The sequence below is a fragment of the Homalodisca vitripennis genome, chromosome 7, assembly GCF_021130785.1.
Source record: "Homalodisca vitripennis isolate AUS2020 chromosome 7, UT_GWSS_2.1, whole genome shotgun sequence".
NCBI lineage: Eukaryota > Metazoa > Arthropoda > Insecta > Hemiptera > Cicadellidae > Homalodisca > Homalodisca vitripennis.
In genome coordinates, this window is record NC_060213.1 from 7,486,973 (window position 1) to 7,513,724 (window position 26,752).

At 34.9% G+C, this 26,752-nt stretch overlaps 1 protein-coding gene across 1 annotated transcript; it reads right to left on the reverse strand.

Annotated features, from left to right (window-relative positions):
• Positions 1-3,382: 3,382 nt before the first annotated feature.
• LOC124366922 (survival motor neuron protein 1-like) lies at positions 3,383-22,763 on the reverse strand. Its single transcript, XM_046823526.1, has 4 exons — positions 22,659-22,763; positions 13,437-13,709; positions 10,962-11,058; positions 3,383-3,605 (listed from the first exon to the last, which is right to left on the reverse strand). The coding sequence occupies exons 2-4, from the start codon at positions 13,572-13,574 to the stop codon at positions 3,571-3,573; spliced, it is 270 nt and encodes an 89-aa protein (XP_046679482.1). The 5' UTR covers positions 13,575-13,709; positions 22,659-22,763; the 3' UTR covers positions 3,383-3,570.
• Between the last annotated feature and the right edge of the window lie 3,989 nt (positions 22,764-26,752).

The following is a 26,752-nucleotide window of genomic DNA, read 5'->3' on the forward strand; positions in this document are numbered from 1 at the left end:
TCCTGAAATTTGTATGGAATTAAAAAATGTATTCTATGAAATAAACTAGATGTCCTTTGAGAAATGAAATATTAGATTTCAAACTTAACTGTAGACACACTCAAATTACCATATTTTCTGGTTTAAGGTTTATCTATTATATTTATATGTAGAGTTCAGTTTTCATTTATAGGTCTAAATTTGACTAAATACTGTTAATACTGTGGGTAAATATGTAACACCGATTTAACAGTTCAAAATGTGACTGTAAACAAGTGGTATTAATATTGTAATTATTAGAAAATTTCCAAAGTTAATTTTATATTCTGGAGCTATAAAATGTAAGTATGAAATCATGGGTTTCAGAATGTCTCCTTTAATACATAAAAGTAATATTTTAAAATGTATAACTATTAGTGAGCTGAATAGTTTTAAAATTGTTCCAATTGCTTCAAGAATCTTTCTTTGCCTTGGAGCAAATTTGATCGCTTCAGTTTTAACAGCTTGTAAATATTCATATAAGCAATATTTACAAAACATATTGAGATATAAATCAAAATAAAAAAGACTTGCAGTTATGTAAAAATATTTTAATTCTAAAACAAATTGTACATACGCCAAAACACATTTATTATTCACAATATCTTAAGCAATTATGGGATTTTTACAATACCAAGTAAACTATTACATTTTTATCTACTTTTAAAATAGTCTTAAAAACCTGTGTACCTTATTATAAATAAACGTTTTCTAGTTTAAATGTTTTTTATTGTCAGAGTTCACAAGGAAATCATCATCATCATCATCATCGTCAGACGTTTCCGTTCTCACGGGTCGTCGTACACAGCCTCCTCCACTTTAGTCTATCGTTCCAGGTCTCCTCTTCATCCACCTGTATTTTCTGTAGTCCCCTTCTCTCTATGTCTTTCCACACTTGGTCCTCCCATCTTCCTCTCGGTCTTCCTCTTGGTCTTCTTCCTCCTTCCTCCTTCTCCAGTGCTATTCTAGGCATTCTATTATCTCCCATCCTCTTCACATGCCCCATCCACTGTATTCTTCTTCCTTCCATTGTCTCTTGCAGTGAAACTACCTTCAATCTTTCTCTAGTTATTTCGTTCCTTATTCTATCTCTTCTTGTAGTCTTCTCTATCCCTCTTAAAAATCTCATTTCTGCAGCTTGCAATCTGCTTAAATCATTTTTAGTCCACGTCCACGTCTCTGCTCCATATAATAAAATTGGTTGGAAATAAGATTTATACATCAATACTTTTGATTCTTTCCCAATGTTCCAACTCCACACAATCTTCTTTACCATATTGAAAAACTTTCCACTCTTCCATATTCTGTTTCCTATCTCTTCTCTTATTGTGCCCCTATCTGTTATGATACTTCCTAAATAACAGAATTCCTTCACCTTTTCAAGTCTTTTTCCTTCAACTAACACGTCTTTGTTATTTCCATCCCTTCTCTCTACTTTCATTACTTTACATTTTTGTATGTTCATCTCTAAACCATATTTCTTCGCCACTTTTGCCCATTTGTTTAACTCTCGTTCTAACTCTTCTTCCCTATTTTCCCATATCATTATGTCATCCGCATATGCTATTGTCTTAAGTTCTTCTGCTCCTCTGTTTCCTTGTACTTCTAGAATAATTTCATCCATTATAATATTGAAAAGGAAAGGTGACAATATGCTTCCCTGCCTTACTCCTCTCTCTGTTTTAAAAGTATCTGTATATTTTTCTTCAATTCTTACCCTGTTTTTACATATGCCGTACAGGTTCTTTATTCTTTCTACTATTCCCTCACGCAATCCTCTCTTTCTCATACTCTCCCATATCCTTTCTCTCAGTACCTTATCATATGCCTTCTGATAAGGAAATACCATTCTTAATTCAAGAGTGTAAAAAATGAAAAGTAAAGATATGTTTGATTAATAAAGGAGATATTGCATTTGAAATTTGTGTAATATAGAGAATAATCCAATCCAATATCTTATTTAGACCCAAGTTTTGAAATGGACTTATTTTGTTTATTGGGAAGTTATATAGCCTACAGAGAATAAAAAAGTTTGTAATTTAAATCTTTCTTTCCATAGATCAACTCAAAATTCTTAAATATCAAATCAAATCATTTTTATTTTGCCAGAACATTACAAAAAATGTATAGCAATAGTCATTTTTCTATAATTTGGAACAATCACTCCACATTGAGACCAGTCAGACATAAAGAAATTTCAGTCGCACCACATTCACTCATGCCAATTTTCCCATTTTCCAACGCCGGCTGTCAGTGTTCCAATTGTGCGATCACCCAGTCGAATGCCATAAACTCGTCAGCACTATAAAATGCTTGAGACGCTAAAAAGCGTTTTAAACGAGCTTTTAACGCCTTGGGCGTTGGGGCAATTTTTATTGAATTTGGCAACTTGTTGAGAAAACGAACTCCAGCCTGCGAAGGCAAGTGTTCGTAAACCCCCGTCCTGTGAGTTCCAGTTCGGTAGATGTCTCTGCCTCTTGTCCCATACAAATGTATGTCTCGACCACGTGTCATGGCACATTTAGACATACAAAAAAAGATTGCCTCTAGGATGTAGAGACACGGCAGAGTCAACAGTTGCAATTTTTTAAAAGCTTCCTTGCATGTTTCTCTGAACCTTAACTGTGCGAATCGCTTGCTTCTGAAATTTGAATGCTCTGAAAAATTGATAGTTTGCGCTGGCTCCCCACAGCACCAAACCGTAGGTGAGGTGGGGGTAGATCAAGCCATAATAAGCCGTCTTCAGTACCTGAATGGGGCAGTATTTGGCTAAAGACCTCAACACATAGATGCCTGAGGTCAGTTTTGAGCAAACATGATCAATGTGATAATTCCAAGTCAATCCCCGATCCAGGAATATTCCGAGGAATTTTGAACAGTCATAACAACAGATCATAATATATAAAAAAATTGGAAAAATTATAAAATGTACTTTTTAGCGCAGCATGTAACTAGTGATTTTAATATTTGTGTTTTTCTACCAATTAAATAATAAGCAGGAAACCAAAATATTTTCAAAAGTTGGTAAGAGCTTGGTACGAGCTTGAGCAAAGAGTAGGCTACAATGGATATCTACAAAGTTCGTAGTATTTGACTAGCTTTAAAATGAGGTGTGATAACAAAACATAGGGTGTTACTTACAAGTTTTGAGACAAATTGTGTTTATTTATGGAAGGATTTAGAGGTCCAAAATAATTTGTTCTAAATTCCCGATGAGGCTGGATAAAACAAAAAACATAATAAGTCTATTTCAAAGCATATAAAACACAAGATGTTCAGAGTTTTAAAATAAAAATAATAAACATCGCACACAATGTGTTGAGATTATTATAAACATAAAACACAAGGAAATCAACAGGTGATGTATAAATTATAATATATTTAATCATTGTAAACTTTTTAAATTACAGTAAAACAAACTGAGATGACGTTATCGCAAGTACAAAAATCACTATTATTACATTTATAGCAAATACAAAAATCACTATTATTACATTTATATCTTGCAAATTACATTTATCTATCAACAAGTACTTAACATAAATATATTGTTTATTTAGGATCCTTTGAGTCTCGTTGGTAGTAACCTGTAAAAGAAAAAAAAATTAAAAGATACATTAAATTATAGTTAAAATATAAAAAAATTGTTACGGGTTTCCAAATTGATTTATTTCTATTCATTACTGTAACTAGTATATTATATATGAAAAGTCATTGAAGAACACATTATTAAAGCAATTAATACTCCACTTGTCATAGTGAACAATCTTAATTCATCAAATATGAAGAGCAGAAGTGGAACATTTCCGGAACTGTTTTCCAAGTTTTCAAAACTAATAGAACAAAGACAATATACAGGTTTTTCAAAGGAGGATGGTAAAACTTCTGGAAATGATTGTGGTGGTTTATGAAAGAAAATTTTTCTGCAGTCGGCAGGACTACTGATGAAAGCCCTTTGCCGTTTCTTTCCGCTATTACCATAAAAAGCTACACATCGTTTGTAGGGTATGTGTTTACTTTCTGTTATTTGTTTTCTGCCAGATTTTGAAATGTTGTCTTTAAAGCAACATGTCTAGATCGAATTCTATGTTTAATTTTTGAACTCAGCAAAACCAAGATACTAAAATGAACTCATGGATAGGAATGAACACATGGATAGGATGTTATAACAGAAATTGCAATACTGAAGTGTCTAATGTATTTTCAAACGGTTCATAAAAACCAAGGATCCTATTAGCACGCAGGACACCTCGTGTCCAAGTTCTTTATTTATTTCCTCGATAAACAATTTCTTCAAATTTATAATATATAGGTGTATCCAAGACCAGAATAAGAATTAAAGGAGGTAAGCTATGCTCATTAACCCTTTGAGCCCCGGACCTAAAAATATAGTTTGTGCAAATTTTTACCAAGTCTAGTTTTGCAAGTAACTGTCTAAAAACCCCAAGGTCTTTTCAATGATTTTGTACGATTTCATTTGAAAAATCATACCATCACTAATATACTAGCTAATGACCTAAATAATACATTAAAATGTTTGAAATAAGGTACTTTACAAATAAAAAATTCAATAAGGGCTAAAAAATGTTTGTGTACTTTTATATATGTAAAATAACGCATATGTGCTAACTAAAAAAAAAGAAAAAAGTTACATTTAACATTTTTTATAAATAAAACAAGGAACAATTAACCCGTGGGAAATAATTTTATTTCATTTGTCATGTTATTGCAAACATGGAAAAAAAATTTCAGACAGATTAGTTCAATAATAAATATTTTGTAAAATATTTTTTTTAATGACACAAAACCTGTGACGTACTAGGCCTAGGTTGTGTAACATTATTCTGAGCTGATGTAGATGGTATCTCAGGTGTTAAGTCTTTAGCACTAAATAGGCCTACATTTCTGCCATTGTCACTATCATATTTAGGATCATACGTCGGATCAAGGTCACTATCATCGTCAAAAATATCAGATAATACTGAATCGTCATCTGAAAAGTCAATATTCAATTGTCTGTCAATGTCACTTGAATGTTCTGCTAGGTTTGAGGGTACTTTGGGATTATACCGACCACACCCAGACATGAATCGTTATTTGACATTTCGCTTCTACTGATTACTAGATTAGCGTAGAACAATATTTCGGTAATATAAAACAGGAATTGTCTTATCGCAAACCCCTCCCCATCCTCAGACAGAGGTCAAAGTCGAGCGATCTAGTAGATAACGTGATTGCAGAGTCGCGTCGCTTTGTTGTACTTCCGTGTTTTACTTCTACATTTCTTCAAACACAAAAATTCAACAAAAACAAACATTACCAAACTAAAACTAAACTCTTTATTGAAAAAAACACTCAAAACTTGTTTTTATTCTTGATCACATTCCGCCACCCAAAATGCGAGTGCCTCCAGTCATCAGTGCGGGCTTCGGCAGCACCCGCGCTGATGTCAACGAAAGAAAAACATCCCTCGAGATAGTACCTATCAGTAAAATATCAAATTCTAGAGGGGCTGATCAGAAATATAAATTGAATTTTAATGGAAAGGCAATTATGTACCTTGCAAATCATGTGATGCCGCGCGGCCTGCCGTAATCGGGATTCTCGAGAAAGATAAGATAACAGCAACAACAATACCGATCACAATACCTGGAAATGCTTGTAAGTTTGTAATTTTGAAATTACAGAGTTGTTTTTTCGTTCTATCATGTTTGTTTCTATAAATTTATATTTTTGTGTTCTTCATAGTGGTGTGGTCGGTATAATCCCAAAGTACCGGTTTGAGTCACCCATTATTTACAAAATAAAACAATATTTCATACTGAAAGTACCGAAACAATAATACGGTATAACTGTCTACTCACACAAACGTAACGCACATCAAAATAAACACAGAAGTGGAACAACACAACACAGTCTACTAAACGTAAACAATGTCACAGCAGATGCAGATGTTCTTAGTAACAGCTGATTTTCTTACTCTTTCTTTAGGAGTAGTGTAAATATTATTTAGTAACATTTGACCATGAAATCATATTGTATATGTATGAAAATAAAATTATAAGTTCTAAAACCACTGGTGTCGCTAAAATTAAACACTTAAGAGCCATTTATAATAACTTATATCATGCCGACGACATATCGTCGGCTGGGGTTTCTCGCACTATTTTTACCGCCGGAATATCGTCGGCCTGGGGTTTTTAGACAGTGAAATTTACCGACGATATACCGGCGGCTGGGGCTCAAAGGGTTAAGGTTGTAATAGAATTTTCTACTAGTTGCTAGGTGGCTGTAGATACTTATTTTTACACAATTTCATTCTGACAAACTAAAATTGTTGCACTACCTAATTTTGTTCTGTGTCACCAATTTATAATCATTTAGTTTTTTACTGACTATAGGGAAGAGGGCTGGATTTACCCATGTAACATGCTTTAACCCTTTCCTCTCGGAGCGGTAATGTTAGAATGTCCACAGAGATCGGATGGGCAGCAGTGTTGGCCACCGCCATTTCCTCTAGCGCGCGCATTTATTTTTAGAGTTGCCGTCCTCAGAGATCGGATGGTCAGCTGTGCTGTCCGTTGAATAATCCTACTAGCGCTCGGATGGACAGCAGCATTGACCACAAGTTATAAACTCTTTTTTTTATTCTGACGTATTTTTTTTTATAATACAACGCATTAAGATCAATCAGCTGTTTCATTACAAAGCTTTGAAATTGATCATCTGGTCAATATTGCATTCTAGGCGTTCGTTTTAGCGCGCTTTTAACCACATTGTCACTAGTGAGTTAACCTACACGCATTATTAGAACGGATTGTTTATTATTCTTAGTATTGTGCAATTTCATTAAATATTAGTGTAAATGAAGTATTGTAGATATCAGTGTAAATATAACTGTAAATAAAAGTGTAAATATATCAGTATTAATACCTTGTTTTTACTGGTATTAGATCTTGTTGGCGATGTAAGGAACACAAATAAAAAAGGAAGACCATCCCAATTTCAAGACATTTCTCGACTAAATGGGAAACTTCATCTACCATATCCTCTTGAAGGTAGAAAAGTGAAGAATTGCGTCGTGTGTAGCAGCAGAGCACAAGGCGGCACCAGGAAAATCAATCAATCAATCAATCAAAATGCTTTATTTACAATTTCATCAAGAAAATGTAATGGCGTCAAAATACAGAATTGTCTTCATGCTTCTTGCTTTACAAAATTAGTAGGTTTGTGTCATGGTGAAGAATTCCTCCAATGTGTATAGCGGTCGTTCCACCAGCCAGTCCTGTAAGTTGTCTCTTCAGTTGTTGGTGTTTTCAGGTTCTTCAGTGATTCTGGTAGTGCATTATACAGTTTACGTCCGATGTACGACGGCTTCTTGCTGTACTGTGTAGTGTGGTGTAGTGGGAAGTATGTAGTCTTTTTTGCTCGTCTCGTGTTGTAGTGGTGGATATTCTCCCCTCGTCTGTAGTCCTGCTGGTGTGTGTGGGTAACAACAGTGTGGATATAGAGACTTATCACTGTTAGAATTCCTAGTGCTTTGAAAGATTCTCTACAACTCTCTGTTGGTTTTAGATCAGCAAGTGTTCTTATTGCTTTCTTTTGTAGGACTAGGATTCTATTTAGGTTTTGTTTGGTTGTGCCACCCCACACTATCAAAACCATAACCTAATGTGGGATTCAATCAAGGCGTAGTAGGCTGCTTTCGCTATATCGAGTCTCTCCAATCCACTTCATTCTTCTCAACAACAAAAAACTCCTGATGCCAGCTTCTTGCTCAAATTATTGACATGAGTAGTCCAGGAAAGATCAGAGTCTATGGTAACTCCCAGTAATTTGGCTTCTTTTTCTACCAAGAGATCAGGAATTTTTTGTATCTCGTCCAGTCGCCTACTAAAGTTTATGCAGGTTGTCTTTTTTGGATTTATTACCAGGTTCGTTTTTGGAGACAGTAGTGAAGTGTTTCTTGCGTTGATGATATTATGTCAGAGTGGAGCTCTTCAGCAGTATTTGTGGTTAGAAGGAGAGTAGTGTCATCGGCATACATTACAGAGTTATAATTTATGGAATTTGGAAAATCATTGGTAAAAAGGACAAACAGAAAAAGGGCCCAAAACTGAGCCTTGTGGTACTCCTCTATTTGAGGGTTGAAAGGTGGATTTGAAGGATGTCTTCTTACCATTTGTTGATGTTTGTAATTCTACAAGCTGTTGGCGTCCTTCTAGGTAACTCGCTATCCAGTTCCCCGACCCTCCCTGACACCTAGAGTTGCCAGTTTAGTTAGAATGAGGTCGTGTCCCAAGCAGTCGAAAGCTTTGCTATAGTCAACCATAACAGCTGCTACAAAGTTTGTTGTCCTCCAGCTGATCTGTGACAAATTCAACTAGGCTGACTAATGCACTTAGTGTTGATCTTCCTTTTAAGAAGCCGTGCTGATGTTTTGTTAGCAGCTCTTGGTTTTGCAGATGTTCAGTCATCCTTCTGATTGCAATTTTTTCTATTATTTTTGAAAATGTGGATATCAATGAGATTGGCCGATAGTTCTCTAATTTTGTAGTTGTTCCAGTCTTGTGTTTTGGGTAAATCTTCGATAATTTTAGTAATGATGGGAAGTGTCCTTGTTCAAATGATTTATTTATCACAGCAGCAAGGGGGGCAGCGAGTTGTTCAGCACAATGCTTGACAGCCTTGGATGGTTACCTCATCCAAACCACATGATAATTTTGATTTGAGAGAGCTAATTATTTCTAAAACTTCTTTTTCATTAGTTGGAGCAAAGTTGAACACTTCGATGTATTGCCTAATGGGAGGGTTTTGAATTGACCTGCGGGACATAATGCAGATCATTTCTGTTTTTTATCAGTGTATTTTCTGCTACTTCTGCAAAAAATATTTATTTAGGTTTTCAGCAATCAACGAGGGATTGTTTTCAAATGTACCATTTATTTCCATTTGAAGAGGTGTTACACTTGGATTTTTAGCCTGCTTCTCTGAGTTTATTATGGTCCACAGTGCTTTTGATTTATTGTCGGATTTATTTATGTATTCTGTTGCTGCAGTACGTTTAAGGTACGTTTAAAAGAGTGAAGTTTTATTGCAAAACTTGTGAAAATGAGCCCGGTCTTCACATCGGTGTTTGTTTTGAAAAGTACCATTCATCTCAGATATTTCAACAACAAGATGACAACTAGCCTGCAGTTAAATTTGTATTCGGAACAATAATAAGCAGTTCAATTTAATTTTTTATCATGTTATAATTATTTACTGTCACATTATTAATACTCATTGTAACTCATGTTAGTTTATAGAAATATAACATTTCCATTGTAATAATTTTAGACTACATTATTATTTACCTTTGGATCTTTAAATCCATTTAACTTTTTAAAAGGCATAGTATCAATGACGCGCTGAAAATAAATCCAAGCTGGTGGGGACGCAACAATGACATGGGTGCTGTGTGCGCGCAGCCGCCATAGTGGACAGCATCGCTGCCCATCCGATCTGAGTGGACAGTACGCGCCAAAATAATACGAGCCTACGAGAAGCCTTATTTGGTCAGCACTGCTGCCCATCCGACCGGAAAGGGATAAGAAATGTTACAAAAATTAAGAAAATATGCTTTTACTATTTAATTGAACTTAAATCCAATGGGAATTTCTTTATATAAAATTATTGTATTATATGCTAGGTTTTGTTTACTGGAACATTTTTGCTTGTTGTAGGAGAATTTGGCACAGCAATTTTAAAACAGCCGCTAATTCAAAACCTGTGAATATATTTGTTAGTCTTTCAGCAGCTATGTCATGGCAGTTAAGTTATGTTATAGTAAGAAAAATATTCTTGTTAAATTGCCAAACTATAATTTAAACAATTTTATAGTTATGACTCTTAAAGAAAACACCAACACAGAGATATAGGCTATAATAAGTGTAATGGCATGTACTCTATAAAAACACCTGTACTCTTAATGCCACATCAGCAATATAAAAAAATAGCATCTTTATATGTTCATGGCGTCATGAATGCCTTTATGTAGCATTGAGCATTTCCTATACCCTCCGCTAGGATAGCACCTAAATTTAAATTCATTAACCCCTTAAATTCACATAGTTGAGTTCATCCCCTACTCACTAGTGGAACTTAATGAATTCTTTACTACTGTGAGAACAGAAAGTAAGTTGATAATAAATAAGAAATTCACACAACTTTTACAGCTCTTTTTATTATGCAATTGAAAGACTAAATCTTTAAACAATTTTACAAAATCGCTACCATTTCCTTTTAAACACTTATCATACGTAGGTATTGTACAAGATTTTTAATACCCATTACGTAAAATTCTGCTGCCTTTGCCAGAAACCAATCTTTAAGCTTTCAACTCTTCATCGATATTCAGTTTCCGGTCACAATTTCATACACTAGAGTTCTTGAAATTAGCGGAACGCGCTGTGATAAAAGATCTGTGACTGCGAACCTTCAATATTTTCTTAACCTGTGGTTGATTTGTTTGACGATGATTTGTGTTGCCCACTTTGCTTTTCATCGTGAACATGAGATGAAGCTTCATTAAACAATTGGCATGATTTTTTAACTAAAAGTTATAATATCATATACAGAACACAATTCACAATGAATCTCCACTGGTAGTAATACTTTAACTAAAGAAATCTAAAGACGCTATGCACTTCACACAGTCAGTGGGAGAATTGATTATTGTGGGAATTTTTTCACTAGTGTAGAACCCCTAAAATAATTTAGTGACCTTCCATTGTGACAACCAGATGCACACTGAACACAGTTAAACAGCACAACTAGGATAACGCACCATCCCCACCCATTTAGTGATCTAATGCCTCAGCAACTGAACTACCATATACTATGTTCCTAAGAGACACTAATTTACGAGGAAGAGCGTGTGAGGGGACGTTGCTCGTACTTACCAGTGTAATATCCGCACACATACCAAGACTGTAGCATTGCATTCAGAATATCGTCCCCAGTTCTGGGAAGTGGAATTGATCCACCAGCCATTGGGTCCTAGACACATCAAAACAACAGCCATGTTTTTATTGATGGAAACGTAGAAATATACAACTCATTTTATGACATAAATTGTAATGATTAACTAAGAAACTAAAGAATAATCAAAGATGGTTTTTAACCCTATGTTGGTTAAGGGGTGAGCAAACTATTAATTGAAAGATAATTTTGTTCCTTCAATAGCTGAAGGTCAGAACTTGGTGAGTAGGGGGAAAGGGAGGACTTTCAGTAGTGTCAGAGATGTCACAATAAACAATAACTACGCATCAGTGAGCGCTGTCGTCACCCATCGACCATTGGCGTTCACTGAAAATTGAAAAACATACAGAGGTAATTTTTTTTCCCTGAGGGAAGAAGCAATAGGTGGTTGCAGGAGGAACTACTGTTCCTGCATTACACAGGTCTGAAGAGGATGCTGTGCACAACTGATGTTCTGCATTACACAGGTCGAGAACAATAGGTGTTACTGCTGTTCTGCATTACACAGGTCGAGAACAATAGGTGTTACTGATGTTCTACATTACACAGGTCGAGAACAATAGGTGTTACTGCTGTTCTGCATTACACAGGTCGAGAACAACAGGTGTTACTGCTGTTCTGCATTACACAGGTCGAGACCAATAGGTGTTACTGCTGTTCTGCATTACACAGGTCGAGAACAATAGGTGTTACTGCTGTTCTGCATTACACAGGTCGAGACCAATAGGTGTTACTGCTGTTCTGCATTACACAGGTCGAGAACAATAGGTGTTACTGCTTTTCTGCATTACACAGGTCGAGACTAATAGGTGTTACTACTGTTCTGCATTACACAGGCCGAGACTAATAGGTGTTACTACTGTTCTGCATTACACAGGTCGAGACCAATAGGTGTTACTACTGTTCTGCATTACACAGGTCGAGACCAATAGGTGTTACTACTGTTCTGCATTACACAGGTCGAGACTAATAGGTGTTACTACTGTTCTGCATTACACAGGTCGAGACCAATAGGTGTTACTACTGTTCTGCATTACACAGGTCGAGACCAACGATGTGGTATATCCATGTGACCTCTCAATAAAGATGCCGCGACCAAGAAATATTGTAAAGCTTCAACTAAGTGGTATAAAAGGAGGGGGGATAATGCTAAAACCATTCTAGAAGCTTAGAACTGATTTTTTCTGAACAGGTAATAATAGAAATAACTGGAATTGCAAATTTTTGTTGAATGAGACAGAATTACAGAATAGAATCTGACATAATCAATACAAACCCGCAAGAAATAAAAGCTCTGATCACACTGTTATAAGTGACAGGAATGGTGAAAAATCGTACGCTATTAATACTACAGGATAGAATTTCCTCAATGGAGTAGAACACCTTTTGTTTGAGCCACCCAGACATAACGTTCTTACAATGGTCACGAGTAGTATCCCTAGCAATAAGAGGCAGTTTATTAAAGAGCTTTACCCCAGCATAAAGATACATATGCTGAATTTTAGTTGGCCTAACATATTTTTAATCAATTAGGTCTCTGTTTAGAGGTACAACTGTGAATTAGGCTTCTGGAATGATTTTCCTAATCTGATGACAGGACGCAACAAAGAACTCTAAACATCATCTGGTTTACACTAGTTGAAACATAGCTTACACAAATACAATCTTGAAATATTTTGTCCTAGCAAAGATTTGGTAGATTTCAAATTAGCCTTTAACATATCACTACATCATACTATTCACTGATCATGGTATTATTAAGCCTTTAAAACTCAACACCTAAAATTTCTGGAAGGCAAAATTGTGATACAAGAATAATATTTGCAATAGGTTCTGGGCACGAAAACCCCTTCCAAAACTAGTGGTCTCCGGATAATAGTAAAATACCAAATTCTGTGAGTAACCACACTTTTTTTCCGAAGAGAAAGAGGGGAAAAATTCCTTTGGATTCTCTTTGGATACCTTTATTCTTGCTTTGTAATCCACTTGACATGGTTCCAAAGAGCTATGTGGTGTCTCCACTAAAATCCACATCTTCCCCAACTTCCTCAAACCGAGCAAGAACTACTTATTTTGCAGTACATCAGCTCAGCGAGGGATACTAGTAGCTACACCTTTCTTGTCCTTTTCTACTCCTTTTTCATTTTTCTTTTGATTATCTTCTTAATTATTTCTGATATTAAATTTCCTAGCACTTTCCAGCATTGTGGTTACGGTTTTCCTAGGAGTTAATATTCCTACTACGGCATCCATTTCTGCCCTCTCTGACAACCATCTGCTGCTCGCCACAGTACCTACAGGCTGCATCATCACTTCTTCTCCTCTGAAACACCTCTGAGTAACCACCATGTAAAGACTTAGTGAGATAAATAATTTGGTCTTGTAGAATGACTCACCGGAACACCGGAGAAAGCCCCAGGCGGCATGGGAGGGGCAGGAGGGGGTGACTGATGAGGAAATATCATGGGCCTGCGCCGAGGAGGTACCGACTTCGATTTTGGTTTACTAGGCGAGGGGTGATGTGGATAGACCATTGGCTTGTGCCGGGGAGTGAACGACTTGAATTCTGGTTGAATCGATCCAAAAGTATCTTCTGAGGTTACGACTTCCCCGTCCTCGAACAGATCTTGCTGGGCAGAATACTGTTCCTCCGTATCCAACTCCTGATCCTAAACAGATTCACAAATTGTTACCTTACATAAAATAAATTGAATAATCAAATACTAACAAGTAATGTGTTCTGTTTAACACAAAATTTAATTTAAAAAGCGTGATTAAGCCTAGTCAATATTTGGCTATTATTAACGAGAAACGTTAATAAAATTTAATGAACATTACACTATATACATAAAAACACTCAAATTATAAACTTAACACTATTTTTAAACATATGTAATAAAATGGAAAATTAATTTTCATTGATGTTAGTCCCAGGCCAAGATCAATCTATCATTAATGAATGTAGATCTATGTTTTGTTACAAACTATATAACATTTTATATAGATTAATTGATAAGGTTTTTACTGCAAGGTCAGTAAAAAAATAAATTTTAATGCTTTCCTAAGTCTTACCGAAACTAATAAGTTCGTTTCATCCCACATACATTCAACAAAGCATACCTGCCATACCATTCCTGGTTTTACCACTTTATCTCTATCAGCCCTCAATGGTGACTCTACACTCTAAAGCATGATGACTTTGAGCATAGAACTGTAATACAACCTGTATCCATTTCAACCGTACAAAAGAGGCATAAGAAGATATTTTGTATAGGTGTTCTTTTGGGATATTTGATAAGGATGACAAGATCAGGCCGGAGATTAGTAACAATGAGTATTCCACAAGGTGAAGCTTGAGAATTGTAAAAATAAGTAGGTAGATCACAAGGTAAGGTCAGAGAGTAGCAACAACCAGTAGGCTGCAAGCAAAAGCCAGAGAATAGAAACAATGAGTAATGCCAAAAGGTTAAACCAGAGAGTTACAAAAAGGGTAGGTCACAAGGTAAGGTCGAAGAGTACAGACAATGAATACACCACAAGGTCAGGTCAGAGAGTACCTAGTAAAAAAATGAGTACACCACTAAATAATAGTCCGTTTTGTTGCCTTACCCAAGAAACTCTTATTTCATTTACAAAACTTGCCGTGCCACGAATGGCAACAGCGTTACTCACCTCTCTCTTACACAGACTTTAACAACATCTGTAAAGAATGCACATGTAGATTTAATATTATTGTTATCTGCATGAAAATAGTTAGATTACACTTGAGGCAATTTTCCAGATCGCTTCTGACGATTCAGCTATTACTGCCATGTTCACATACCATACTTGATTCACATGTTGTCTGTAAAACAGACAAATAGATCAAATGTATGTATGTTTATTTACCGTAACAGCTGACAATCTTTGTTTATTGCAACTTATGTGTAGAAAGGAAATTCAGAAGCATCAGCCACTATTAAACTATTTTCGTGCGAGCTTCTCTACTAGCAACAATTATAATTGTGATTGTACTCATGGCACTGAACACTAAAATAAAATGTGTTATTTATAAGTATAATCCATTTTTCGCAACTATGTTAGGAAGAATTGATTCAATATTTTATGGAGCTTAACACAATATTCGCAGCTATTTTAAATTATTATATTTCAAAATTTACAAATAAATAAAACAGAGAAAAAATATAAAACAAAAATAAATTAGAATCTAAAAATCATTTACATACAAATTTTGTTGCAGTTGTACATGTTATACGAGTATGAATAAACAATATGATAATCATATGAAAAGAACATCTCAGATCTATACTCTACTGTGTTTTATAGTTTTGCAGCTATTAAAATGTATGCAAGTACACTAACTTCTGAATTATCTAAATATTTTACATTTTTTACAACTAAAAGTAATGTAACACACTATCAGGATAATATTTGTTAGTATAATATAAATTAATAAAAGATCACTTACAATATATCACAAGCAAGAGCACATGTTTCACAATTTTCAAGTTTTAACAATTGAAGTAAACAATTATAAATCTTATGAAAATGGCTTTTTTAGATTTACAAAGTACAAAAGTTGTAAATATTTGTGGCATGAAACAATATTAATAAATGTGACCAGAATTGTATTTTTAATTGTCAGTGGCCCATCAATGTGCATGCAAGCGTAGGCTTACTTCAGCATCACTGACCCCATTATCAATCTACTTGTACTGAAAAAACCTGTTTGGAGATGAATATCAGATTGATATCTAGCTCGCAGGAGACAGGCCAGAAGACACTCCATTGTTGTCAGATTGTTCTGTTAACTTAAACAATAATTATGTGTATCCTTATATTTGACATAGCTGCCAGAATCTGCAATCCTTAATTATCTACTACTTCAACTTTTCATACACCGATTTTGACTATGATTAAAACTTAACTAACTGAAGGGTTTGCTTTATTAAATTGTTTATGAACTTGTTAAAATTACAATACTTGCCATACAGATATGTTTATTTATCATAAACGGATTAACACAATATATTTCTTTTATTTTTGGGTACCTTGACTACAAGATGATTGAAAAAAACATTCTAATGGTACAAAGTAACAGTGACTAGTCTAAATAAGAGACCAACGATGTGGTATATCCATGTGACCTCTCAATAAAGATGCCGCGACCAAGAAATATTGTAAAGCTTCAACTAAGTGGTATAAAAGGAGGGGGGATAATGCTAAAAACCATTCTAGAAGCTTAGAACTGATTTTTTCTGAACAGGTAATAATAGAAATAACTGGAATTGCAAATTTTTGTTGAATGAGACAGAATTACAGAATAGAATCTGACATAATCAATACAAACCCGCAAGAAATAAAAGCTCTGATCACACTGTTATAAGTGACAGGAATGGTGAAAAATCGTACGCTATTAATACTACAGGATAGAATTTTCCTCAATGGAGTTAGAACACCTTTTTGTTTGAGCCACCCAGACATAACGTTCTTACAATGGTCACGAGTAGTATCCCTAGCAATAAGAAGGCAGTTTATTAAAGAGCTTTACCCCAGCATAAAGATACATATGCTGAATTTTAGTTGCCTAACATATTTTTAATCAATTAGGTCTCTGTTTAGAGGTACAACTGTGAATTAGGCTTCTGGAATGATTTTCCTAATCTGATGACAGGACGCAACAAAGAACTCTAAACATCATCTGGTTTACACTAGTTGAAACATAGCTTACACAAATACAATCTTGAAATATTTCGGTCCTAGCAAAGATTTGGTAGATTTCAAATTAGCCTTTAACATATCACTACATCATTACTATTCACTGATCATGGTATTATTAAGCCTTTAAAAACTCAACACCTAAAATTTCTGGAAGGCAAAATTGTGATACAAGAATAATATTTGCAATAGGTTCTGGGCACGAAAACCCCTTCCAAAAACTAGTGGTCTCTCCGGATAATAGTAAAATACCAAATTCTGTGAGTAACCACACTTTTTTTCCGAAGAGAAAGAGGGGAAAAATTCCTTTGGATTCTCTTTGGATACCTTTATTCTTGCTTTGTAATCCACTTGACATGGTTCCAAAGAGCTATGTGGTGTCTCCACTAAAATCCACATCTTCCCCAACTTCCTCAAACCGAGCAAGAACTACTTATTTTGCAGTACATCAGCTCAGCGAGGGATACTAGTAGCTACACCTTTCTTGTCCTTTTCTACTCCTTTTTCATTTTTCTTTTGATTATCTTCTTAATTATTTCTGATATTAAATTTCCTAGCACTTTCCAGCAATTGTGGTTACGGTTTTCCTAGGAGTTAATATTCCTACTACGGCATCCATTTCTGCCCTCTCTGACAACCATCTGCTGCTCGCCACAGTACCTACAGGCTGCATCATCACTTCTTCTCCTCTGAAAACACCTCTGAGTAACCACCATGTAAAGACTTAGTGAGATAAATAATTTGGTCTTGTAGAATGGACTCACCGGAACACCGAGAAAGCCCCAGGCGGCATGGGAGGGGCAGGAGGGGGGGTGACTGATGAGGAAATATCATGGGCCTGCGCCGAGGAGGTACCGACTTCGATTTTGGTTTACTAGGCGAGGGGTGATGTGGATAGACCATTGGCTTGTGCCGGGGAGTGAAACGACTTGAATTCTGGTTGAATCGATCCACAAGTATCTTCTGAGGTTACGACTTCCCCGTCCTCGAACAGATCTTGCTGGGCAGAATACTGTTCCTCCGTATCCAACTCCTGATCCTAAAACAGATTCACAAATTGTTACCCTTACATAAAATAAATTGAATAATCAAATACTAACAAGAGTAATGTGTTCTGTTTAACACAAAATTTAATTTAAAAAGCGTGATTAAGCCTAGTCAATATATTGGCTATTATTATTAACGAGAAACGTTAATAAAATTTAATGAACATTACACTATATACATAAAAACACTCAAATTATAAACTTAACACTATTTTTAAACATATGTAATAAAATGGAAAATTAATTTTCATTGATGTTAGTCCCAGGCCAAGATCAATCTATCATTAATGAATGTAGATCTATGTTTTTGTTACAAACTATATAACATTTTATATAGATTAATTGATAAGGTTTTTACTGCAAGGTCAGTAAAAAAATAAATTTTAATGCTTTCCTAAGTCTTACCGAAACTAATAAGTTCGTTTCATCCCACATACATTCAACAAAGCATACCTGCCATACCATTCCTGGTTTTACCACTTTATCTCTATCAGCCCTCAATGGTGACTCTACACTCTAAAGCATGATGGACTTTGAGGCATAGAACTGTAATACAACCTGTATCCATTTCAACCGTACAAAAGAGGCATAAGAAGATATTTTGTATAGGTGTTCTTTTGGGATATTTGATAAGGATGACAAGATCAGGCCGGAGATTAGTAACAATGAGTATTCCACAAGGTGAAGCTTGAGAATTGTAAAAATAAGTAGGTAGATCACAAGGTAAGGTCAGAGAGTAGCAACAACCAGTAGGCTGCAAGCAAAAGCCAGAGAATAGAAACAATGAGTAATGCCAAAAGGTTAAACCAGAGAGTTACAAAAAGGGTAGGGTCACAAGGTAAAGGTCGAAGAGTACAGACAATGAATACACCACAAGGTCAGGTCAGAGAGTACCTAGTAAAAAAATGAGTACACCACTAAATAATAGTCCGTTTTGTTGCCTTACCCAAGAAACCCTTATTTCATTTACAAAACTTGCCGTGCCACGAATGGCAACAGCGTTACTCACCTCTCTCTTACACAGACTTTAACAACATCTGTAAAGAATGCACATGTAGATTTAATATTATTGTTATCTGCATGAAAATAGTTAGATTACACTTGAGGCAATTTTCCAGATCGCTTCTGACGATTCAGCTATTACTGCCATGTTCACATACCATACTTGATTCACATGTTGTCTGTATAAACAGACAAATGGATCAAATGTATGTATGTTTATTTACCGTAACAGCTGACAATCTTTGTTTATTGCAACTTATGCGTAGAAAGGAAATTCAGAAGCATCAGCCACTATTAAACTATTTTCGTGCGAGCTTCTCTACTAGCAAACAATTATAATTGTGATTGTACTCATGGCACTGAACACTAAAAATAAAATGTGTTATTTATAAGTATAAAATCCATTTTTTCGCAAACTATGTTAGGAAGAATTGATTCAATATTTTATGGAGCTTAACTCAATATTTGCAGTTATTTTAAATTATTATATTTCAAAATTTCCAAATAAATAAAACAGAGAAAAAATATAAAACAAAAATAAATTAGAATCTAAAAATCATTTACATACAAATTTTGTTGCAGTTGTACATGCTATATAAACAATGTAATAAGTGAACAATATGATAATCATATGAAAAGAACATCTCAGATCTATACTCTACTGTGTTTTATAGTTTTGCAGCTATTAAAATGTATGCAAGTACACTAACTTCTGAATTATCTAAATATTTTTACATTTTTTACAACTAAAAGTAATGTAACACACTATCAGGATAATATTTGTTAGTATAATATAAATTAATAAAAGATCACTTACAATATATCACAAGCAAGAGCACATGTTTCACAATTTTCAAGTTTTAACAATTGAAGTAAACAATTATAAATCTTATGAAAATGGCTTTTTAGATTTACAAAGTACAAAAGTTGTAAATATTTGTGGCATGAAACAATATTAATAAATGTGACCAGAATTGTATTTTTAATTGTCAGTGGCCCATCAATGTGCATGCAAGCGTAGGCTTACTTCAGCATCACTGACCCCATTATCAATCTACTTGTACTGAAAAACCTGTTTGGAGATGAATATCAGATTGATATCTAGCTCGCAGACAGGCCAGAAGACACTCCATTGTTGTCAGATTGTTCTGTTAACTTAACAGTAATTATGTATCCTTATATTTGACATAGCTGCCAGAATCTGCAATCCTTAATTATCTCTACTTCAACTTTTCATACACCGATTTTGACTATGATTAAACTTAACTAACTGAAGGGTTTGCTTTATTAAATTGTTTATGAACTTGTTAAAATACAATACTTGCCATACAGATATGTTTATTTATCATAAACGGATAACACAATATATTTCTTTTATTTTTGGGTACCTTGACTACAAGATGATTGAAAAAAACATTCTAATGGTACAAAGTAACAGTGACTAGTCTAAATAAGCATTCTCAAATTTCAGTATTCAATACAACATGCAATTAACACAATGACCTGTACAATACACTATGCCATACAAAACAAAATGCAAAGCAATACCAAAACAATAGAATGAAATGCATAATAGATAATACTAGTCTCCAATATCATCATTAATAATTATTAATGTTATAGTTATGCCAAGGTATGCTTTAAATATGTTTGAAATAGTATAAATATTGTACATGGCTTATTAAATGAAAAAATAAAAAAAACAACAATATATACTTGTTACACTCTGCACTGGCTCATGTCACCAATAAATAATATTGAATAGAAAACGAATGGGTACACAAAATCTAAGTAGTGCAAAAGTAATTACACATTACATAGTAAATAAATAAGGCATCTTAAATCTTAACTAGCACTTGGTTAACTTTGGTGGCTTAACACATTAACTACTATATTTGCTATAGCCTGTTTGCCAACCTAAATTACAGCAAAACTAAATTTTAAATTTAGGTGGCTATTTGAACTTATTAATTAAAATTGTTATTACAAAAGTCTAATACACATGCAATATATCAATGTATAATTCAGAAAAAAATTAAAATTGTGGACCAATTGGTAAAGCATTTTGGTTTTTATAGTACATTTACGATACAAATGAAGCTGCCGTACCAATTGGTATATGCAGAACTTAATATTTACTGATTAGAATCCTCTCTCCGATGCTTCCTCCAATCTAAGCTTCCCACCATTTGCATCTAACCTCTCACACTCATTCCCAACGAAAACAGAGGAGAGTTTGTTTTTTTTGTGACTGCTTATCTGTTTTGTTAGAGTATCTGTACTGGAATACACTCTGTGGCAAAAATTTTACCAAGAGTGACTTTACATGAAGATGATGACTTTACTTTAAATGAGTATCTGGGCGTTCCTATGTCAGATGAATTTGAAAGATTTGGTAACAATTTTGACAATACCGATCTGCTGAGTGGTCATTCATCAAGTCATGTTCAGAACCGTTCATTGAATACAGATAAAGATGAAATGGACGTTGACATTTTCCATGATAAGAATAAAAGACGATACAATACAACTGGGAACTAAACCAACTGATATGCTGGAACAGTAGGAATTGTTTGAAGATAAAAAACAACATTTTCTTATTATCTATGTTAGTGGTTTCCATTTAAATTTGCCAATACATGCCAAGTTTGTAGATTACTACTCTGAATTTCTTAACAATGATATTTGGAACATGATGGTTGATGAGATCAGAATGTTACTTCTACCCTTCAGTTGAACCAAAACAGTTTATTGGATTTATTTTGGGAATGGGCTTGGACTACCGACTAATCATATTCTCTCCAAAAATCATGCTGCCAGAAAGTAATGAGTAGAAATTGGTTTAAGCTTCTGTTACGTTTTTGGCATTTCAGTAATGATAACATCCCCCAAAAAGGCCGAAATGCAGAGGTATATCCACTAATTACTTAGTTAAATGCTTTATTTTTGAGACAAAACAGCAAACAAAACTTTGGTTCCTTCAGGCATTTTATGCAGTTTCGTCAATATCTTTCTAACAAATCTCTTAAAAATGGAATTAAGCTATTCAAGCTTTGTCAAATAACAGGATACACATCTAGCCTAAAATTGTATATAAACCACAAACAGACACCAATGTGCTTATGACACTTCTGTTGTGATAGAACTCATGGTGAATCATATGTTGTGTGTAGATAACTACTACTCATCCATAGTGGAACTGGCACACAAATTACTGGAAAACTCGACAAAACTGGTAGTTACACTTCGCTCTAACAGGAAAGGCCTTCCACATGAGCTAAATGCATGACTGAAGATAGGAGAAATGGTGTCTATGACGAATCTCTAGTTGTGTCAAAGTGGAAGGATAATAGGAATATAAAAATGATTTCAACCAAACACAGGATTCACTTTGAAGACACAGGAAAGTGAAGACAGGGAAAGACTGACAGGAAAGGCAATGCTGTACAGAAACCATCTGTATTATAATTGAAAGGAGAACCCTCAGCCAGTGGTAGGGAAAAGAAATATAATATGTCCACTGCAACATTCGAAGAAAAGCGTTTTTGGTTGTTGATGGTACTTGAAGAAAAAAGTGTACAAACATACACTTCTATGATTAAAGAATGATTGAATCTTGAATAAAGATGAACAGTTATCGGATTTCATCATCAGCATGAGAGGTTTCGCTAACGCTCAGCCAATAAAACTGTGAATAAACTGGGCTCTACCAGTCTGAGTCTTAGAAGATTTTGAAGACCTTGAGTAGAATCTCTTAGTAAACTGGGTGAAAACTTCCTCACAAGTGGAATTTGTACATTTTATATTTTAATGTATAAAATGACTATTCGGTTTACATTATTAGTCAGTTACCTTTAAAGCAGCATTATAGGACTTAGCAGAGGCCAATTGGAACTCTATCACACTTTTGCCAAAGGAAGGGATCAGTTCTCTTAGTAGCACTTCTTCTTCATTATCGTATCCTGCAACAACAAACATCAGACAATATATTTTATTTACTAATTTATAGACAGTTGTAATGGCATCAATTAATACTAATAATAATAATAATAATAATCGGTGCAAATGAAGGTGTAAGTGTGATGCACCTCAAGCATTATAGTGATGGATGCTGCAACGTTTGGATAGTCTGCTGTCATGAACAAAGATAACTTCCTCCAGAATGAGTCACAACCATTTTTTGTTGTTGTTATCTTAGGACAAGACGCTTATAAATTGCACTTAGTTCTGTAAGAACCTAAGCGCTGCTTCCGGAGTGACAGGATATTCAGGATGGGTAAGGTTAGGGAGTAGCGGCCACCTCATATCGAGATCCATGAAGAAGAATTAGGGCACCACATCTTGTAACAGGTCAAATTACGACATTTGAATATTCGCGGGGAATTGGCAGACTGTGACGTCAATGAATCGGCAGACTGTGACATCAGTGAATCACATGTTGTCGGAATTGAGATTTATTTAATAACGAAGACATTTATTGAACTTTATACGGGAAAAGATTTGATTAATTAAAATGAAGTAAACATAACCAAAATTCGTGTTTTACAAAAACATTAAATAGAATTACGCAGAAGAGCCAATTGTGGTATGAATGACTTGTAAATTTATGACGTCATAAAGCACATGTTGCTAAAAATTTAAATAAAAAGAAAATAGAAATACTTAAATTGATTAATTATAGTAAACGTGATAAATTCCCCCCCCCCCCCACCCCCCCCCCCCCCCACCCCCCCCCCCCCCCACCCCCCCCCCCCCCCACCCCCCCCCCCCCCCACCCCCCCCCCCCCCCACCCCCAAAGAACGTACCATTATTAAAGTTATCAATTGTATTTATAATTACATTTTTTCTGGTTAGAATTAGTTTATATTAATTTTATTGCGTTTACTTACTGGAAAATTCATTTTGGTATATAATATTTAAATGCTGGTTTATTTATTAATTTTGTTACAGACATATTACACTTATGACTTTTCATTATTTTACAGAAGTTCACGTGATCTAAATTAGGTAAAAAATTTTTAGTTGGAAAGTTTCAGATTCTTTCATAAATCCACAATTCGTGTTTTTCCTATTGAGCGTATATTTTAGCAAATTGACCTCGTTATACTTTTTTTATATACTATAAAAGTAGTGCATATATTATTTCTGTCAGGATAATACGTTAATTCAAGATAACTCTTTGTTTTATACATTAAAACTTGAAAGTATAATTTATAACTAATATTTTGTTTGGAATATTAATATTGTATTAATTTTTAAAAAGAAAGTGACAAAGAAATGAACCACATGCTTCTAACCGGTACCAACAAACCCTTTGGAAATTTATGTTTATAAACTTATATCCTCTTTTAGTTTTTTGAGAAAAGTGTAGCCTAAAAAAAAGGTAAATTTTAAACATGGGCGAGATTTCCCACTAGCTGGGTCCCTTGAAACCATGTAATATATTGAGTAGCCATTTAAGGCACACAATAAGTCCTATTTGCTTAGTGAAGCATATATTTTTGATTCTAAAGTCAACAATTATAACATCTTCATTATCACACAGAAGTGGTATATACATCTTGAGATATACAGACCCGATGAATCCTCCTTGACATATGACGAGGAGAAAATGATATCACAATACAGTAAATTAGGATTCAAATAGCGGTTTCACTACATGATTAAGATGACGACACTTTGGTTAGTGGTGGGTTTCAAGGAGATATTTATCCCAAATATTTTGCAGAAATTTTCCAAATGATATCATCCTCCCTATCGTCTAAACTAAAAGAAAGGTACAATATTTATTAATTAATCGGTCTTTGTTTTATTTACTAAGTTTTCTTAATAATTACATAAGATATTTGCCGTATAATACTAAGAGGTATACTGAGAAAATATGCTAAATTATAGTCCAAACACTATATCAATTAAGTTATGTAAATAAAACGTGTTTTTTTTAAGTATTTACTTATAAACTATTTATGTAATACAACTAAAGTATTTTTCTCTCATTTAAAATATAAAAAGCAGGTGCAGAATATGTTGTTAAAAGCTTGAATGAAAACGTCAATTGGCTTTTTATTTGGTGAATTTTCTGTCCTTACAACTGGGAGAGCGTGTAGGCCACGTCCTGGACTAGGAGGAGAAGAATGTTTGTCTATACGCGCTTTAGGCGTTCAGTAATATTCTGACGCATTTTAAACAATCAACTGTAGTTACAGATAATGGTATAAATTATTAAGCAGTGTGGTATTGAAACATTGTGATAATGTTATTTCTAGTTCTCTATTAGACATAATACTCCAGGTGGTGTCTGGACTAAGCGATAAAACCATAGATTTATGTTAATTAAAATGTTCTTATCCTGTTGACACAAGGAAATATATATTTTCCTAGTCCTCTGAGTTACAATTTTGCTGACGTTAAAACAATTATGTTAATCATATAACAATAACTCGTAGCTGACCTGAGCAGTTAACTTTTATGTAGACTATCAAAGAAATGCGGTCCGAGTGCCGATGAGAAAGGACGTCCTTATCTCGTTCCGGCCTTATCTGAGCGCCTGCCTTGACCTGCCTAGTGCCTACATTACTGTACATGTCTGGTCTGTTTTAAGTTTGTATATTTCGTTCTTAATTATTTTTGTTCTATTTTCTAAATTTCACTATGAGTGTTAAGTGTGGGAAGTGCGACGCCTTGACCACCGCCGGTGGACGCGGCCGTGAAATGTACCGTGTGCAAGTCGTCGTTTCACAACACGTGCGTGCGGAACATCGCGAAGACTAAAACTCGTTCGTGGAAGTGTGAAGGGTGCAGTGATGAGATTTCGTCAGTTTCGTCTGTTGAAAAAGACTCTAGTGAGGACAGAACATGGTTTCTAAGTGCCCTGGAAGACTTGAAAATTAAAATTAACTCTAACACCGATGAAAAAATACTTGGTTTACAAAATGAGCTGTCGCACAATTTAAAGCACAACTTGAAGACATATCGACACGAACTAACGTTATGGAATCGTCTCAGCAGCACCTAGTACAACGCTGTGACATGCTGGAGCAAGAAAACGTGCGACTCCTAGGGCGATGTTCTCGCAGCCCACGCGAAACTCGCAGACATTGAGCCAATACACTCGCGCCAACAACCTGGAGATAATCGGCATACCTGTCACCGCAGAGGAGGACGTCTACACCTGTCCTAGGAGATGCTATCGGGAGTCATTGGCGTGAACCTACAGACGAGATGACGTCTCGATCGCCCATCGGCTTCGCCTTTATTCCAAGAAGCTCTCGTATCCGCCGATCATCGTGCAATTTACTACAAGAACAGCAAAAGACACCTGGCTGTCAGCGGTGAAGCGGAAGAAGACCATCGAGACGCTCGGAGATAGCAGCGGCCCTACGACCGGGGAAAGTGTTCGTGAAACGAACACCTAAACGGCCCACAACAAAAACCCTTCTTGGACGTGCCAGACACCTTCAGCGGAACGGGAAGCTGCATTTCGCTCGATACGTCAACGGGAAAATCCTCATTAAGCAGTCCGAGGATGCAGCTTCTCATCCGAGTCCAGAGGATGGCGGATATGGACCAATTTGACAAGTGATGACAATAACATTTTTCAGTACCGTACATCTTAAATGTATGTATAATCTTTTTTTTTTGTTTTTGTTTAGACACGTTTGATTGAGGTGTGTGTGTTTCTTAGTTTTAAGGATGTATTTTGAAATTATATATATATTCTCCAAGTAACTATATAGAGAATTTAATTCGTAATAATTTGGGAAACTATTGAATCACAGAAAATCACATAAAATTTACCTTTAGTAAGTTGAACATTTATAAACCTGTCTTTATATTATTACATAATTCAACTAATATTTAATTACATGTAATTAATTACTATGAGTAATAATGTTTTATATATGTCACCTAAGATGATATCAGAATAGTTCTCACTCACATTTAA

Coding starts and splice junctions, on each gene's coding strand:
- LOC124366922 (XM_046823526.1), bottom strand. CDS start 13,574: ATGGTCTATCCACATCACCCCTCGCCTAGTAAACCAAAATCGAAGTCG. Junction 11,059..13,436: donor GGGCTTTCTCCGGTGTTCCG/GTGAGTCATTCT, acceptor TGATGTGTCTAG/GACCCAATGGCTGGTGGATC. Junction 3,606..10,961: donor TGTGTGCGGATATTACACTG/GTAAGTACGAGC, acceptor TTTCTTTTACAG/GTTACTACCAACGAGACTCA.